The sequence below is a fragment of the Perna viridis genome, chromosome 10 (genome assembly GCF_037379345.1).
Source record: "Perna viridis isolate PV_CMFRI_1.1 ecotype Kerala chromosome 10, ASM3737934v1, whole genome shotgun sequence".
Taxonomy (NCBI): domain Eukaryota; kingdom Metazoa; phylum Mollusca; class Bivalvia; order Mytilida; family Mytilidae; genus Perna; species Perna viridis.
Genome location: NC_142454.1, coordinates 17,616,822 through 17,634,478, shown reverse-complemented (window position 1 = coordinate 17,634,478; position 17,657 = coordinate 17,616,822). Strand labels below are relative to the sequence as shown.

The 17,657-nt window shown below is 31.7% G+C and overlaps 1 protein-coding gene across 7 annotated transcripts in view; it reads left to right on the top strand.

Moving 5' to 3' along the window:
• LOC148604781 (phosphatidylinositol-3,5-bisphosphate 3-phosphatase MTMR6-like) overlaps window positions 1-14,845 on the top strand; it is a 57,321-nt gene extending 42,476 nt beyond the window's left edge. For 3 of the 7 annotated variants that reach the window (XM_088549399.1, XM_088549398.1, XM_088549397.1), the window contains 9 exons: window positions 717-851; window positions 1,517-1,649; window positions 4,298-4,407; window positions 4,756-4,878; window positions 5,235-5,488; window positions 6,381-6,515; window positions 7,310-7,436; window positions 9,172-9,463; window positions 12,447-14,845. In XM_088549399.1, the coding sequence (XP_088405525.1) occupies window positions 717-851; window positions 1,517-1,649; window positions 4,298-4,407; window positions 4,756-4,878; window positions 5,235-5,488; window positions 6,381-6,515; window positions 7,310-7,436; window positions 9,172-9,463; window positions 12,447-12,469 (1,332 nt within the window). In that variant the 3' untranslated portion in view covers window positions 12,470-14,845. Of the gene's footprint in view, window positions 1-716; window positions 852-1,516; window positions 1,650-4,297; window positions 4,408-4,755; window positions 4,879-5,234; window positions 5,489-6,380; window positions 6,516-7,309; window positions 7,437-9,171; window positions 9,637-12,446 lie in introns of all 7 variants that reach the window. The other 4 variants (XM_088549396.1, XM_088549395.1, XM_088549394.1 and 1 more) reach the window with 2 other exon arrangements.
• Window positions 14,846-17,657: the final 2,812 nt, after the last annotated feature.

Genomic DNA, 17,657 nt, shown 5'->3' with positions numbered 1-17,657 from the left:
TTCGCCATTACTTCCGAAGGTTGCCGACAGGACATTCACCGGGGTTAAAAAATACTTTAAACTTGGTAAAACCCCCCCCCCCCCCAAAAAAAAAAACCAACAATAATGGATACACAGGTAAGCACGCGTCTTGTTTACATGTCATTTCAACTATTTCTTGATTAGTTTTCAAATTAATGATGACAATTACTGACCATATTTGTGCCATGTTATATTACAATACATTTCAAAAGGACCCTTGCGTTATATTCGAACTTTTTTCTTTTACGGGTTTAGTTGGTTGGTCTTCCTTGCCATTGATTAAGCATTTTCACTTTGGAATAAGATTTGTTTTTAAAGAAGCAACCCTTACAGCACATGTGCGGATTAAGGTCACCAGAAGTCAGATGTATATGAATTTATTTTGGTCGAATTTTTGTCTTGCAAGACAATAAATATATAGACACCTATTTCATGTATTTAATGCATTTTATTTGTGGATATTAAATGAAATTATACAGAAAAGGTACAATTTAGTAGAAATAATTCAAAGTTAAGGCAAAAGTTACGAAAATGACAGCTAATGCAGCTTTAAGTGGGACTGTCATTTTAAATTGTTGATGCTTCTATAACCATGTTATGTATCAGGCTGATGTAGGTAGCCATAAGCAGTGTTAAAAATTTAATGAATAGCAACATATTAATTATTTCATACATTTATTTTGTATGTTTTTTAGGCTGCTATATGCAGATGTAGTCAGCCATTAGCAGGATTCAGTGCTAGGTGTGTTGAAGATGAACAGATGTTACATGCAATCCTTAAGGCTAACCCTGCTTCTAAATATATGTACGTTGTTGATACTAGGCCCAAAGTAAGTATTAAAAATGTGCCTTAGTATTGAACAAATGGAAAATCAGAACAAAACAAATACAATGTGACAAAAACAAAAGCCTAAAACAATACAATGTCATATAAGTCTATTTTTTATGTAATACATAGAAGTATTTTTATGGCTTTTTCATCATTTTTTCTTCCCATCAATTAAATAATGTCAATTTGAAAATTATTGTGTGCATTTTATTATTTTGAAATTGATGTTGGTTTGTGTAAATACTTCCATTTTGTAATATGCATTAAGTATTCCAATTCTTCTCAATAATAAAGCTCTGTGATAATTTCTGAATTTACAGAAATCAGTTGGTTATTTAATAATTTGGCAAACTACTGATATTTTAGTACCTATTCAATGAGAAAACTGCTTCGCTCAGTGGTCTTGTGGTACTGTGCTTGTCCACCAAGCATGTGGCAAATAGAGATAGAGGAGATAAAGTGAATATTGCTTGGGTTGGGGTAATGATGATGTGTCCGAATGAAATGATATACCTACCTGCAGATTGTTTATATCACAAACTAAAACATAAAATTGTGGCTCAGCATGTATGTAAACATTTTAAATAGGGTCTGTTCAATTGATCAAATGTTCTTGTCATAAAATTACATAAATAAATATACAATCAATCAATCAATCTCTTTCAGATAAATGCTATGGCAAACAAGGCAGCAGGGAAAGGATTTGAGAATGAGAGTTATTACTCTGACATCAAGTTTTATTTCTGTGGTATAGAAAACATCCATGTCATGAGAAATAGTTTACAGAAACTCATTGATTGTAAGTGTTGAGTCAATAAAAGTTTTAAGTCTGTCCCTAAAGCTACTTGCCGAAAGCCTCCTTTTCTATGATTATTCATATACATGTACATGTATATATATATTTTTTTAAAGGCAAACTTTTTACTAATTTCTACTAGTCCATCTGTCTGTCTGTCTGTGTGTCTATCTGTCAGAACTATTTTCTAAGCAGCTTGCAGCTTGTTATAAAACTTTGTGGAATTTAATATAACCATGTGGAGGTATGCATACTGTTAGGAATTTATGTTTGAACAAAAATGTAGAAATGATGGCTGTTGGACTTAAGTGTTTTTCAGCAAAATTTGTTCTTATGTGTTGTCCACAGCTCCTCATAAACTGCCTGCAGGATAGTTATGAAACTTATTGGCGTGTTAAATTTCCATATTGGGATGTGCATATTGTCTGGAATTTATGTTGGGACAAAAATTGTAGAAATGACGGCTGTTGGACTTAGGCATTCTTCAGCAAAAGTTGGTATGATGCATTTTCCACAACTGGCAGGATAGTTATGAAACTCAATGGAGTGTTAGATAACCATATGGAGATGTGCATATTGTCAGGAATTAGTCATATTCTGTTATTGTGTTGTCAACAATAAAAAATAGCACTGATTTCAGTTGGGAGTGATTGTTTTAGAAATGGCAGCAAATTGTGTGACAAAAGTGCTTAGTCTAGCCACCATAAAATTGTGTCCAATATGAATCAAAGGTCCACAATGGACCCCAAATGTATTATAGGGTTCAATAGACTGCAGTGTTATTAGTCCCAATGTGAAATGTCTGGTTTGCGAATGATACTGCTTTTTCTCAAGATGACTTGAGAATATTTCATCAAAGTCTCCAGGAACTTAACATCATTTTCTATTCAATACAATACTAACCCATAAATAGTGATTATAATGAAACAAAGGAATCAGTGTTACATGAATTTCTTCTCTTTTCTTTTAACTCATTTTCTTTTTTTTTTTTTGGAATAGAAAATTTAATGATTTTGACCCTGAAACTTAATCTTATATTGATTTTGACCTGAAATTCAATCATAGAATTTATAGCATCTGCTGCATCATTTATTTCAATATTGATGATGAGAGACATGTAGAGACTTCTTACACCTTTGAAGTTTGTATAAATAAAACATAAAATTCTTCATGTGATATTTTTTTGGCAGTCTGATTTTGAGTAATTGTTTAATGGTAATAATCAGGTAGAAGAAGGCAGAACTTTTTGTTGTTAAAAAATTTATCAAAATAACTAGGAAAATAAACTATTTTTACACCCAAAAAGCACTGAGATAGCATTGTGAAGAGGAATGAGTATACAACCTTCAATAAAGTCTTGATGGGTATTTAGACATATACAGTGCACTGACTTGACGTAAACCTGATATACAGGTGAAGGTTAGAACTACTTGATATAGAAATGTTGTACTGAGCTATTTCAACAGTTCAAACTGAATTTGTGTATCAAAAGTTTGTTAAGTCAGTGCACTGTTAATTTCTTTATACAAAAAAAATTAAATAAGAAACCAAAAAACAACTTAGATTAGTGCTTTTGGTATCTTTGCAACTTCAAAATAATGTAATACTTGAGATGTCACAAAAATAACTGAAACTGTGGATTCCTGTTAATCCCACAACATATTTGTCAGTAAAAAATATGCAATTAAAAGAAATTGTTATTTCAAGGAAAATACCTAGTATTTTCAATGTTAAATAGAACTTTATTCTTTTCTCATGTCAAATTAGATACGAGCCTTGGTGTCTAGTCAAAAGAGAGGGAAAATACTGTTGTAAAAAAAAATTCTGAAGAAAACTAAGATATTCACTATCGATATATTGTTATTTTACCCATTTAGTTACATTTTTAGTAAATTTTGAAAAAAATGCAATTAAGAGGAATTTTCTAATTTTTGGTCTTATGATATGCAAATAAAAGGAATTTTTGGCATGAATAAGATGGGAAATGTTTTTGTTCTTTGAATTTAGATGCAATTAACAGGTATGCGATTAAGTGGAATCCACTGTATTCAGTCAGTGACTGTATATCACTTGTAAATGCACAGTGAGAGTGTGTCAAACAGAATGATTGCAGTGTAAATAGTTTTCTACTGTGAAAGAACTATTGTTCGTGGGGTACCAATTTTCATGGTTTTCGTGGGTGAGCCAAACCTAGAAATTTAGTTACCAACGAAAAGGAGATTCTCATTGATGTGTATACTGAAAGCTCGAAACCACAAATTAAAGAATCCACGAAAATGTCTATCCTCCCTAATCCACGAAAATTCAGGTATCGATGAATTAAAGTACTTTCACAGTATATGTCAATCTGTCCTACATTAAAACTCATCCTGTGTTACTTGTTGGTATCTCCTGAATTTTTATTTAAGGAATGTTTTGGTTTTTTCAAGTGTTGTTAAAGGTATGACTATCAGCTATTGGAACTCTTCATCTTTCCGTCCAACATCATTTGTCTGCAACACCTCTTTTATTACTCTCTTGATTCTCACGAAAAAGGTTCTTTCTTAACTATATTGAATGTATTTCAGCATCAAAAAGTTTTGCAAAAGTACCACTATTACTATTGAGTCAACCAAATTTTTACATTTGTCTTTACATAAATTTAATTGCAGTATGTGAGATGAGGAACCCATCAATGAGTGCTTTCCTCTCAGGACTGGAATCATGTGGGTGGCTGAAACATATCAAATCTGTTATGGATACTTCAGTCTTCATTGCTAAGGTTGGTAGTAAATTTGTTGATATCATGAACTGCTACTGATTAAATATATACCAGAAAGTAAAATACTGTCAGTGAAAAATATAATCATAGTGTTAATTTGTTTTTAACTCACAGTAAATGAATTAATAATTTTTATCAAATTTCATTTATCCAAAAAGGACGATTTTCAATTTTTTAGAAATATAAAATACACAGCTCATATATATTCATTATTAATAGAAAAGGGGTACATTTACAGTTTGCATCAACGTCGACCCTGGAAATAACTTTAGTCAAATCACTAAAATAAATGAATGTATCCCTTTGTAGTAAATAGCAAGTTGTTATGAAATCTTCCTTTTATTCTAGGCTATAGCAGAAGGTACAAGTGTATTGGTACATTGTTCAGATGGCTGGGATAGGACTGCACAAACATGTTCCTTATCTAGTCTTATACTTGATCCTTATTATAGGACCATACAAGGTTTTCAGGTATGCCATTTTTTATATTTTTATTACATTTTTTTAAAAGATATGATGATATCAAATACATGCATGGATATGATGTACGACAGAAAAAATGGCTAGCTTATTTATTATACATTGAAAGAAGAAATTGTTAAAAATGGAAGATTGGTAAAAAAATCTTATGACTATTAGTGTAATTTTAAATCCGTTTTTTATATTTACCATGTTGAAGTTAATAAATTTCACATTTTGAAAATACCGACTAATTTTTTATGACTGCAAATTTTTTTGTTGATTCCTTGCATTGAAAAAAAATGAACCAAGTCCATTTTCTCTTGTTGTTCATATTTGAAGAATACCTTATTAATGTCTTATTTCAGGCATTAATAGAAAAAGAATGGCTTTCATTTGGTCACAAGTTTACCGATCGTTGTGGATTATTAGGAACTGTAGATTCTAAAGAAGTATCGCCAGTTTTTACCCAGTTTATAGAAAGTATCTGGCAACTGATGCAACAATTTCCATGTGCTTTCCAGTTCAACGATCGTTTCCTGATAACAATTCATGATCATGTGTACTCTTGTCAGTTTGGTACCTTTATTGGTAACTGTGAAAAAGATAGATTAGATTTGAGGTAACTTGTGAATTTTTGTTTTTCCCTTATGACTTAAAAATATAAATAAGAATGAGTTATTATTTTTCCCATTCAAATCCGATGATTAAAAATACATTTGACATTTTAACCACTGGATGGTGATTAAATTTCTGCATGAGTTTTTCCGCCATTTTTACATTTCTGAGTTTTCTACATATTTCATGGGAGAAAGAGATTTGCGTCCAATGCTCTTGGAGATTACAAGATTTCTCCTTTCTAGATGGTTGAATTTTAAATATAACCCAATGGCTGAAGTTCTTGGTTGAATTCTAAAATTTAACTATCTTGAGTGGAGAAATCTTGTAATTTCCATGAGACTGAAGGAGAATCTTTATATATAAAGGAATACTATTTGTTATTTTTTCAAAATGGCCTTTCCAAAGGCAACAAATAAATGTCAGGGGCTAGACTTTCTAGATTGTTGTAGTTACACATGATGTGGAAAAATATGATATGTTGTTTAGATTTGGGAGATATTTATGTCAATGTCAGTCACATTACATGGCCTCAATGTTCCACAAGATGCGCTTTTGAAATTTGCATGTTTTATGAGTATGATTTACTACATAACTGTTCATTTTGAGATTTTATTTATAATTTTGATTATTAAAGGTTATGTTACATGCACATGATCTACAAAATTTATAATATGTTTATGTTGTAAACAAATAAACAATAAGATGCTTAATGATCAATACATCTTCTTGGTAGATTTTTTTTTTAGCAATCAACAGGGATTACATTACAAGTAGAAAGAAAATGGATTACTCTTAATCTTATTGATATTCTTCAGTGAAACACTTATTTAGAGATAATTTAATCAATGATATCTCTGTTTATTTAGAACAACATTTCTTACGCTATGTTACAGATTATCAGAAAGAACCTATTCATTATGGGGTTACATCACCAAACATATGAGCGAGTTCATCAACCCATTGTACAAGAAATCCTACGAACACCAAAACTCTGTGATAATGCCTAATACCAGTCCTCAGTGTATCAAGTAAGAGATAATGCAAGGAAAAACTGAACCTACTGATCAGAGAACATATTCTGTCGCTTCCTTTTTTTTTCTTGCTGTAATTATTGCAGTAAATTCATGTAGCCTACATGACATATTGTGAAAGACTTCTATTTGTGGGGCATGTATTAGTTTAGATGATTTGTCGAAATTTCATAAGTTTTATGGATTCTTCAGTTCAGGAATTTCTTTGTACTTTGAGTGAATGGTTATGGCATACCATAATAACCGTGATAATAATTACCCTAAGAATAAAGAATATTACTTTGTGTTATGTCTATATTTCACTATTAAAAATCTGATTTGGACCAGTATTTTGTACTTCTTGTCCCTTCAACAAACTAAATTATCCATCCTGCAGTTAGTGAAACAAGGGGCTAAGGCAGTTTTCACTTGAAAGATAAAGTCTGGTCCCAGTGAAACAAAACTTGAAAAATTACAAAAGTCTTAGAAAATTCTTAACTGTGATGTCATTAAATTCAAAGACTTTGATTGGAGTTACCATTGAAATTAAGAATATTCTCTGACTTAAGTATATTCTAAATGCCCAGGTTCGAAATGTTTAGGCAGAACATAATGAATGGCCACTCAAAAATTTTAATTTAAAACAAAAGAAGTTGGAAAATCTGCTTTTCAAAAAATCTTTGCCTACTACTATTTTGTGTAAAAAGAAGATAGGATAATGAAACAGGAAAACCAAGCATGAACTACCACAGTATTATGAAACAATATCTTCCACAAAACCTTTTGAATGTACTAAATTGTTTATTTCACAGGTTTTGGGCTGGTATGTACAACAGATATGAGAATGGAATTCATCCTAGGGAAAATATAATAGATATATTGAGTTCAGCAGGAGACCATTGTGCTTCCTTAGAAGATCATGTTCAACTTCTAGAAAAGGTAGTTTAAACCATTTGATTATCATATTTCAGGATATCAATTCATTGATACAGCTATTAATTTCCATGACTTACATTCTGTAATGATATGGAATATCTGTTCCATAATAGTGGGATTTATTCATGATTTTTTTCTATACTCTCAAAATTATTGAAGATATAGCGTTTGTGAAAATGTGCAGGTTAACAGTATTCTATTATTTACAGATGCAACCCACCTTCTATGTCTTCATTTGGAACTGTGTAAAACATTTTCTATTCCCCACCCCATCTGGTAAGAGGAGGCTATACTTGAATCATATTGTCTATGACTTATTTAATCCATTGACAGTTTAGTCTTATACTGAATGTGGCTCCATCTTTATATGTGGGTTATTTATTTTTGTGTTTTTTGTGGGCAGAGTAAAACCAAGAAGTTAAGAATTCAGTGAACAATTATTTCCATGGAAGAAAATCAACTCACTTAGAAAGACTAAAATATTTAAATCCCAGCATTGTACACATGTCACGAATGATCGAGCAGTCGACATTCTGTCACCGGTGTATTGATTTTTCATTGTTTATTAGCATGTATTTGCCTTTAGGTTACCTAAATTGTGAAATGTCTGTGTTAACCATAGATGTTATTGTTTGAGTAATGTCCAGTATTCTTGGATGTTTCCATCTCTCTTCTAGCAGATGTGATAAAAATGATATTAAGTTAACTTGGGGAGTTACTATCTCTGTCTATTGGTGCCTTTTTTTTTTTTTTTTTCATTTGAAAGAATTTTGAATTACTGGAACCTTTAGTAGTCATCTGGAAATTAAGAACTGGAGTAATAATTTACAAGACAAGACAAGTTTATTTTGCTAACTCAGGCACAATTAAGGAGTTAGACCTAGGGTAAGGGACAGAACTCCAAAAATCATTGTGTTTGTATCATATTTAATTTCACCAAATCCTATCAAGGTTTCATTTGATACAGAATGAAATCAATCCAAATTACTTTGATGCTTACATGACAATGTCTTAAAATTTGGAATACAAACGTTCCAATGATTTTTAAGAGTAATGTCCCTTACCCTGGGTCTACCTCCTTAAGTGCTGCAGGAGCAATATATAAACAAGTATTTAACAATGTGGTAAACAAAAAGAAAGAAAACCTGGATATCAACAGCTTAAATGAAAATCAACATATATGTCAAAAACATGAAAATATTTTTTTCTAGTATCCTTAAAAATGTATATAACTGTTCCTATGGATGTATCATATAAATTACTTCTATTCAAAATTAAAATCACTTGGTCTTAATCTGCAGTGTTTTGAAATACCTAACCACGAAAATAAATGCCTTGAAAATGATTGTTTTTAATCGTCAGCAAAAAGGTTTTACTTCAGGTTTTACCGGAAATACAGAGAAATGGTCATTTTTTTTACCATATTGACCCACAAACCATGATTTTCAAGTATCCAACAAAATGTCTTTTTTCCTCTATTCACAAAAATTGAAACCCACGAAATTAAATGGAATTAAAGTATTACTGTTATTTTGAACTATAAGATCATTCTGTAATGTTTATTTAACTGTAGGTTTTTTCACATTATTGATCTGTTTTCATGAGCCAGAAATGAATGTTGGTCAGGTTTGTAAAAATAAAGTTTTCTTCACTTATAATTAATGGTTTAAAATTGTAATTGGCTGATATGATAATTTTAGAGAGATTAATTAATATAGAATTTTTATTCTGTTTACAGAGAATAACCCAGATTTGTAAGTTGCTAGGGAAACCAGACCAAGTGATAGAGAAAAAACTAAATGGCTACCTATCAACAGAATCCCTTGATAAAGTGGACGATACTAATACCGACTTACCCCTGAAGATTAGCAAGGACTTGATCATTAATGGTGATTCTGACTTACAACACAGTGAAAATGAATCCACAGAAAAAGAGAACTCTCTAAATAAGAAAAGTGACTCTGAATCTGGTTTTGAAGATATGACGAAGTCAATGCCCGATGATTTGAACACAAATATGACTTTACCAGGTATAGAAGGTTCTCGGACTATGAACTCAAGCATGACACACTCAGCTAGCTCTGAGCAGCTTAATTTGGACTATTTAGTTTTAGAACTGACAAGTGTTGCATTGGATTGGAAATCGTTCAGAAATGTTCAAAACTGCTCATGTGCTTCTCCCTTTGACCGCTTCACCAAAAAGGCAAGCAATATATAGATAGATATTTATATTCTCCCAAACAGGCATACCACATTTTTTTTTTTTTTTTTTTTTTTTTTTTTTTTTTTTTTTTTTTTTTTTTTTTTTATTTAGTACTGATGTTTTTAAGTTTCTTTTTCCTATTTTATTTTTTTTTAACTGCAATAACTCAACCACAGAAAAGGTTTGTTCACAAAATGTGGTATATTGTATTCCATACTATTATATTCATTATAAATTTATGTTTCCTTTTGTCACAACAAAAGTCAGAACATTAAAACAAGCCATCATTTGGGATATATTCATTATCAGGTGATTTGGGTAGTAAGAAAAATGACTAAGGGAGGTAAATACTTTGATTTTTTTATCAGATAATTATCTTTTCCAGCAAATTAATTAAAATCAAAATTGTGTTTGTTAAGTGTCTGACATATGTATAACCAATGATGGTTTAAAGTAATTATAGAATTGACTATATATTTTAGCATGAACTGTATGTCTACCCTTGCTCCTGTATACATGTATTTATTCTGTTTGGCTGGCATGAATGTTTGTATGTGTCAACTTGATATACAGCCTGCACACTTTACTACATGCCAAAATTATTTGATCTTTTTGTTCAATATGATATTGTTGTAGTCAACAGAAGATATACAAAATAAAATTAGACGGAACATCCTAAACAATATCTAACAAATGGTTAAAAAAAAACAAACTGAAGCCAAAGTAGAATTGATAATGATGTTAATTTTTTTTGTACAGAATTGTAGCCTAAACTTTATTGAAACTGAAACTTTATGTATTGATAGCCCCAAGATTGATATGATTTTTGTCTCACCTGCACCAAAAGTTGTGGAAGGTGAGACAAAGGTTTTGCTTTTCCGACGGTGGCGACAGCATCGACAAACTAACGTTAAGTTTTCTGACAAGTTCATTTAAACATGAACCCATTATGCTAGGTCAGTGATATTGAGTGTACAGACACACACCCACACACCCCCGTTAGTTATTAAACCCTAAATGATAAATATTTATTTGAATACTTAGATTTTCACTTGTTTTTTGACAAAATGCAGTTGATTGAGATCAAAATCTTGTTAACTCCAATCTATACAAAAAGAACCACTGAGGGTCTGATTTCAGTCCGACAAATGATCTGGTTTGCAAACAATAAACAGAACTACTCAGCTTTTCTTCTTGCACAAGAATGTATTATAGCAAAAAATGGCAGAGTAGTTCTGATTGTGCCAAAACAAATGTAGTGAAGTTTAAAATTTGACAAGTCGTCTGAAGCCTTCTAGGACACCAAACTTAAGGAGGTAGACCTAGGATTAGGGACATACAGAATCTATAAGTCATCCTAGGCTTACTAAGATCTAGGATGGCACCAAACTTAAGGAGGTAGACCCAGGATTAGGGACATACAGAATCTATAAGTCATCCTAGGCTTACTAAGACCTAGGATGGCACCAAACTTAAGGAGATAGACCTAGGATTAGGGACATACAGAATCTATAAGTCATCCTAGGCTTACTAAGACCTAGGATGGCACCAAACTTAAGGAGGTAGACCTAGGATTAGGGACATACAGAATCTATAAGTCATCCTAGGCTTACTAAGACCTAGGATGGCACCAAACTTAAGGAGGTAGACCTAGGATTAGGGACATACAGAATCTATAAGTCATCCTAGGCTTACTAAGATCTAGGATGGCACCAAACTTAAGGAGGTAGACCCAGGATTAGGGACATACAGAATCTATAAGTCATCCTAGGCTTACTAAGACCTAGGATGGCACCAAACTTAAGGAGGTAGACCTAGGATTAGGGACATACAGAATCTATAAGTCATCCTAGGCTTACTAAGACCTAGGATGGCACCAAACTTAAGGAGGTAGACCTAGGATTAGGGACATACAGAATCTATAAGTCATCCTAGGCTTACGAAGACCTAGGATGGCACCAAACTTAAGGAGGTAGACCTAGGATTAGGGACATACAGAATCTATAAGTCATCCTAGGCTTACGAAGACCTAGGATGGCACCAAACTTAAGGAGGTAGACCTAGGATTAGGGACATACAGAATCTATAAGTCATCCTAGGCTTACTAAGATCTAGGATGGCACCAAACTTAAGGAGATAGACCTAGGATTAGGGACATACAGAATCTATAAGTCATCCTAGGCTTACGAAGACCTAGGATGGCACCAAACTTAAGGAGGTATACCTAGGATTAGGGACATACAGAATCTATAAGTCATCCTAGGCTTACGAAGACCTAGGATGGCACCAAACTTAAGGAGATAGACCTAGGATTAGGGACATACAGAATCTATAAGTCATCCTAGGCTTACGAAGACCTAGGATGGCACCAAACTTAAGGAGGTAGACCTAGGATTAGGGACATACAGAATCTATAAGTCATCCTAGGCTTACTAAGACCTAGGATGGCACCAAACTTAAGGAGATAGACCTAGGATTAGGGACATACAGAATCTATAAGTCATCCTAGGCTTACGAAGACCTAGGATGGCACCAAACTTAAGGAGGTATACCTAGGATTAGGGACATACAGAATCTATAAGTCATCCTAGGCTTACTAAGACCTAGGATGGCACCAAACTTAAGGAGATAGACCTAGGATTAGGGACATACAGAATCTATAAGTCATCCTAGGCTTACGAAGACCTAGGATGGCACCAAACTTAATGAGTGGCATATCTATCAATAAGTCATCTTTAGCATATACTTCATTCTCTTAAAGTTTATACCTGTCTCATGTTTTTTTTTAAATTGAATTCTTTTATTTACAGTTCCACTGTTGGAAATGTGGTGATGTCTTCTGCACTCGATGTATCGCAAAGAATATACCACTTCCTGGACATTATTCCAAGCGGCCTGTACCAGTTTGTCGGCCATGCTATAAAGACATTCGTCATTCACCTTCCATGGAATTTCCACCTCCATTACCTAGCGCCAGCTAGCCTATGTGGGATTAGATTAATTAGAACCATAGTACACTTATAGATGTTTTATAAAATGTAGAATGTCATTGTTCATAATAACTTATTATCAGTGTCATTTATCATATGTTAAATTATAGAAGGTTATTAAAGGAAGTAGACCTAGATTAAGGGGCTTAACTCTTACAAATCATTGATACGCTTGAGTAAACCATTTTACATAAATATCATGTAAGCATCTAAGAAACTTAGATTGATTCCATTATGTTAAAAGGCTTAGGTGAAATTGAATATGATACAAACTTATCACCAATTTCAAGAGTTATGTCCCTTAACCTTGATCTACCTTCTTTAGTTGAATGTCATTTGAAATATAGGGGCTTTTATGCATTGAAAAAAAAATTTGGAAAGTAAACTTGGAAACTTTTATGCCATCTTTTTGATGGTTTGGACATCAATCTACATTTATACAGTTTTGAAGTTTGTTTCTTGACTTAGTTACTGGTATTTATAATTGTTCTGTGAAGAATATTTTTTCTTAAATTTTCACATTACAAGTCTTTTTTTTTGGATTTATTCCACTTCGTCCATGGGTGGACATAGGGCGACTAACACAAGTCTTACCGCAAAAAAAAAAAGGCGAAAATAAAACGACTATGAAAATTTCACTGTTTACAGTATTCTGTGAGATTGATAAAGAAACTATTGTCTTACCTGGTATGTTAGTGAATCAACACTTCTCTCTAAAAATGATTGATTCAATTTAATTTGCACTTGAATGAAGAATGTGACTATTTTATGACAATTAACTTTACTTTTTTCTTGATGTCTCCATGAAGTTTCACTTTCTGCATTCATTAATTTCTTTAAGTTGTTGCAAATTTTTATGTCTCCATCCAGATTTTACAATTGATTTTGAGACCTGATTTTCTCCACCTTTAAAACAGCAAGAATTCTGTTTGAATTTATTTACTGTATATTTACTTCCCCAATGTTTACTTTGTTTGTTGGGCAGAGGTCTGTCAGAACTTCAGAGAAAAAAATATTTTTGACATGATTTTCACCCTAATGGAGCAAATAAACCTTCAAGTTTAACATGAAATTAATTTTGTGTCAAATGTTTGCATGAAAGAAATATGAAGTGTATTTTCTAAGAAGTTTGATTTATACACATATTATTTAAGTTCAGTTTTTGTCTGTGAATGATGCAAACAAATTGTGCAATATTGGTTGAATCTCATGTTGCATCCAAATGCTCCACAGGAAGACTCTATATGTTATTTTACAGATAGATGTGGCTTCTGCTTAGTAATTAAGTAGCACTCCAGCTAAGAATCATGCAAAATTTGATTCATGGGTGAAAAGCCTACATATTTTTATTTTTGATTTTTTGTTTGAATTGCCATAGTAAACAGGAATTAACATTCGGTTTTTCATATGTCTCGTGTTGTTAGGAGATAAAAAATATATAGAATGCACTGTAGATTTCAAAATTAAGGGAGATAACTCTAAATGACATTCAAATATAACAGAATCTTGGATTTTCAATGTTGATTATCTCCTAAGAGCAGGCGGATTTGAATGAATAATTAAACATTTCATAGTATAGACCCATAAAACAACTTAATTTCAAAAATAAAAATATGTAGCCTTTTTTGGGGTGTATCACATTTTTCAGATTTTGCATGATTCTTACAAAGACAGCTACTTCAAAAAATAGTCACTGGTTAAGAAATCTGTACATGTCTTAAATTTTATGCAAATTAATATAATTATGGTGATAGTTATGTTATATTGAAATTCATTGATGCTTATTACTGATTCATAGACGAACATCCACTATTTTTTGGTGAAATTTGTCTTAATTTTGTTAGGGATGTGTTTCAGACACCTTATTAAAAACATTAACATCAGGTTAACTCTTCCCCATCATCTGTTAGCTAAAAATGTATCATTAATTGACCAAGTTCACACTTTAAAATTCTAAAAAAAAAAATTGGATTCATTTATAAGAAAAGTAAAAACAGGAAAGGTGGAAAGCGGTGTCCATTGATTTCAAATGACAACAGAACTAAACGTGAGACAAGACAGACCAAGGTTGATTGGACCAAACTTTTGGAACAATACAGAGTTTAAGTGAATTTTAATTTCTTTGAAACTTTCCAGAGTTAGCCTGTCTCATATTTAAGTTACAAATTTACTCCCCTCCCCCCCCCCAAAAAAAAAAAAAAACCAAAAGAAAACATAAACTCAATGATGATAAGGTTTTCAGAATACTATTTCCATTGGTGTTCCTGAATTGATCTAACCACAGATTTGAGATCTCAACAAAATGTAAAATATCATTTTAGAATACGATTGATACTATAAATCCATAAGGCACAAATGATCAAAATTTTGACAAGCCACATGAATTGATACCCAAGAAAAAAAGCATTGACTGTATATGTTCAGCCACACTTTTGAAATATAAGTTTGGACTGATTAAATTCCTTGGTATTGGATAAGACAGGTTCATCTGTATATACCTTATGCATAGAATAATAATAACAATTTACCATAGGAGGAAATTGTGATGCATTTTTTTCTCTTTTAACAGAAGACTTTGTTATTGTACATGTATAATATTTTTTTTTCACATTCCAAAAAGTGAACAAATGTATGGTAAAAAAAGGGGAAACTGCTTGTATGCATCCAATTCACAGGAACTTGTCATTTTGTACTTTAACTCTTTATTTCAAGAGTAATTGTATATTGATAATTTTTTGTTGTGATCCAATGACACATCATGAGGTAACAGGACAGTGAAACCTGGTTAAGGAGGTAGACGTAGGATAAGGGACATAACTCCTGAAATCAGTGATTTGTTTGTATCATATTCAATTTAACAAAAGCATTTCAAGCTTTATTGAAACAGAACAAAATCAGTTAAAGTTACTTTGATGCTTACATATATTGATGTAAGATGCTGAGTACAAACATTCCAATGATTTGTAAGAGTTGTGTCCCTTACCCTAGGTCTACCTCTTTTGATGAAATAAGTCTAAAAATGTCTAAACCAGGCTTCTTCTGATGTCTCTGGAATCAGTTTAAATGTGTTTTGAAACCTGTGAAAACCAAATACCAGCTTCACCCTTATCATTTTCTGGATGTTACAAAAATCTGGACTGTTTTATTTGTTGTCATAGCAATGCAACCACTGGCCAATGGAGAGACAATTAAATATTACACTACATGTATTCAAATATGATTAATTAAGCAATTGATATGAGAACTCATAAAAATCAGGAAGGATTTAGTGGTTGTGAGTAAAAAGTTTTCCTGTATTATCATTTAACAGTTTGTTCCATTTTTGGGGTTAGTGCAGTTCAGTGTTGATGAATTAATTATAGAAGTGTTGTTCAAATTGTTTTCTTTTTTATTTAGTTTTGAATTGTATGCAAATTACCGGTTATTATTGTTATGTCCCAAATGACACCCCTGAGGAATGAGATTTCAAGATTTTATTTGTGAATATGAAGTTTCATTATATCCTCAAAGCATTGTGGAGTAATGAAGTTCTAGTGTTGGAAATGATGAAGACTTGAGTAAAGAGTAATGTTATTTTTTGTATGTTCTAACCTGTTTGAATGATGTTTTACCTTTTTGCTGTATAAGTATTTTTTCAATTCAGTAATATGATATAAGGTGAAGTGGTCATATGTAAATCTTAAGTTTTCTGAAATATTATTTCAAGCATGATTTAAAATGTATTCAGTGCATGCTTCATTGACTTGTAGGAGTTAAGTTTTTGCTCTTAAAGTTTATTCTGAACCAACAATTGCAAATTTTCATATTACTTGAACTTTAAGAGACTCCTTTGGAGCAAGAATCAAAATGCATTTAAGTACTTACATATAGAACTTTTTTTTTTCTTTTTCATGTAAACACAAACTATTTTTTTACCTTTGTTTTAAATGTTGTTTAAATGACTGCAAAAAGTTAACAGCTGTATAATGATATGGTACTGTCAACCATGCTATCATGAAAATAACCCAAAGAAGCCAATATTACATTTGTATATCTTCATTTGTAGAAGGATAAAGAAGTTGGTGTTGGGTAATTCTGTTTTTATTAGGTCACAACTTTTGTCATACAGTGAAAGTACTTTAATTTGTGGATACCAATTTTTAGAGATTAGGGAAGAAACACAAGTTTGTGGATTCTTGAATTCATGGATATAGGAAGAAACACAAGTTCGTGGATTCTTGAATTCGTGGTTTTGAGGTTTTCAGTATACTTGATGGGATTCCTCTTTTTTGTTGGGAAACAAATTGATGGTTTGGCCTACCCATGAAAACCATGAAAATTGGTACTCCACGAAAAATATTACTTCCAGTGTAGTAAGTCTGTATAAAAAAAATATAGACAAGATTAATATTGTAATGTTTTACAAAAATGTATATACTAGGGTAAGCCAAATTCCATTTTAAATTTCAAAATGCTTGTTACTTTTTCTCATGAAATTTAAAAAAAACATTGTATCCAGTAACTAGCCAAATGGTCAGCAGATATTGTAGATAACTTTCAAAAAATAGGAGTAAGAAGAAAATGCAGTTTATTTTTTTTATTATTTGAATTTCATTCAGTTGAAGGGGGAATATATCAAATTGAAGATAATGCAGTGGACTAGAATTCTTGTTAAAAATAGTAACTTGCCAAATTACATAAAGAGTTGAATGACAAAAAGATGAAACAAGTTGTACAAAGAACCTTCACCTTTAATCTCAAATAATTACTAGCTGATTTTTGGAGGGAGGTTGAAAACATCCTGGTAATGCACAAATCTCTTAAATACCTGTTAAAAACTTTAACCACAATAATGAATAATTACTTAATGCAATAAATGTTTGAAATATGACTAAATTATGTAATAAGTCAGTATTACTGATGGGAATACTAGCATGTTGTACAGATCACATTTTGAGATAACATTTAAATGACAAAAGCATGATAACTATATATCATTTTGACCATGATTTTCTGTAATTATCACAATTATTGATCAGTCATGATAGCATT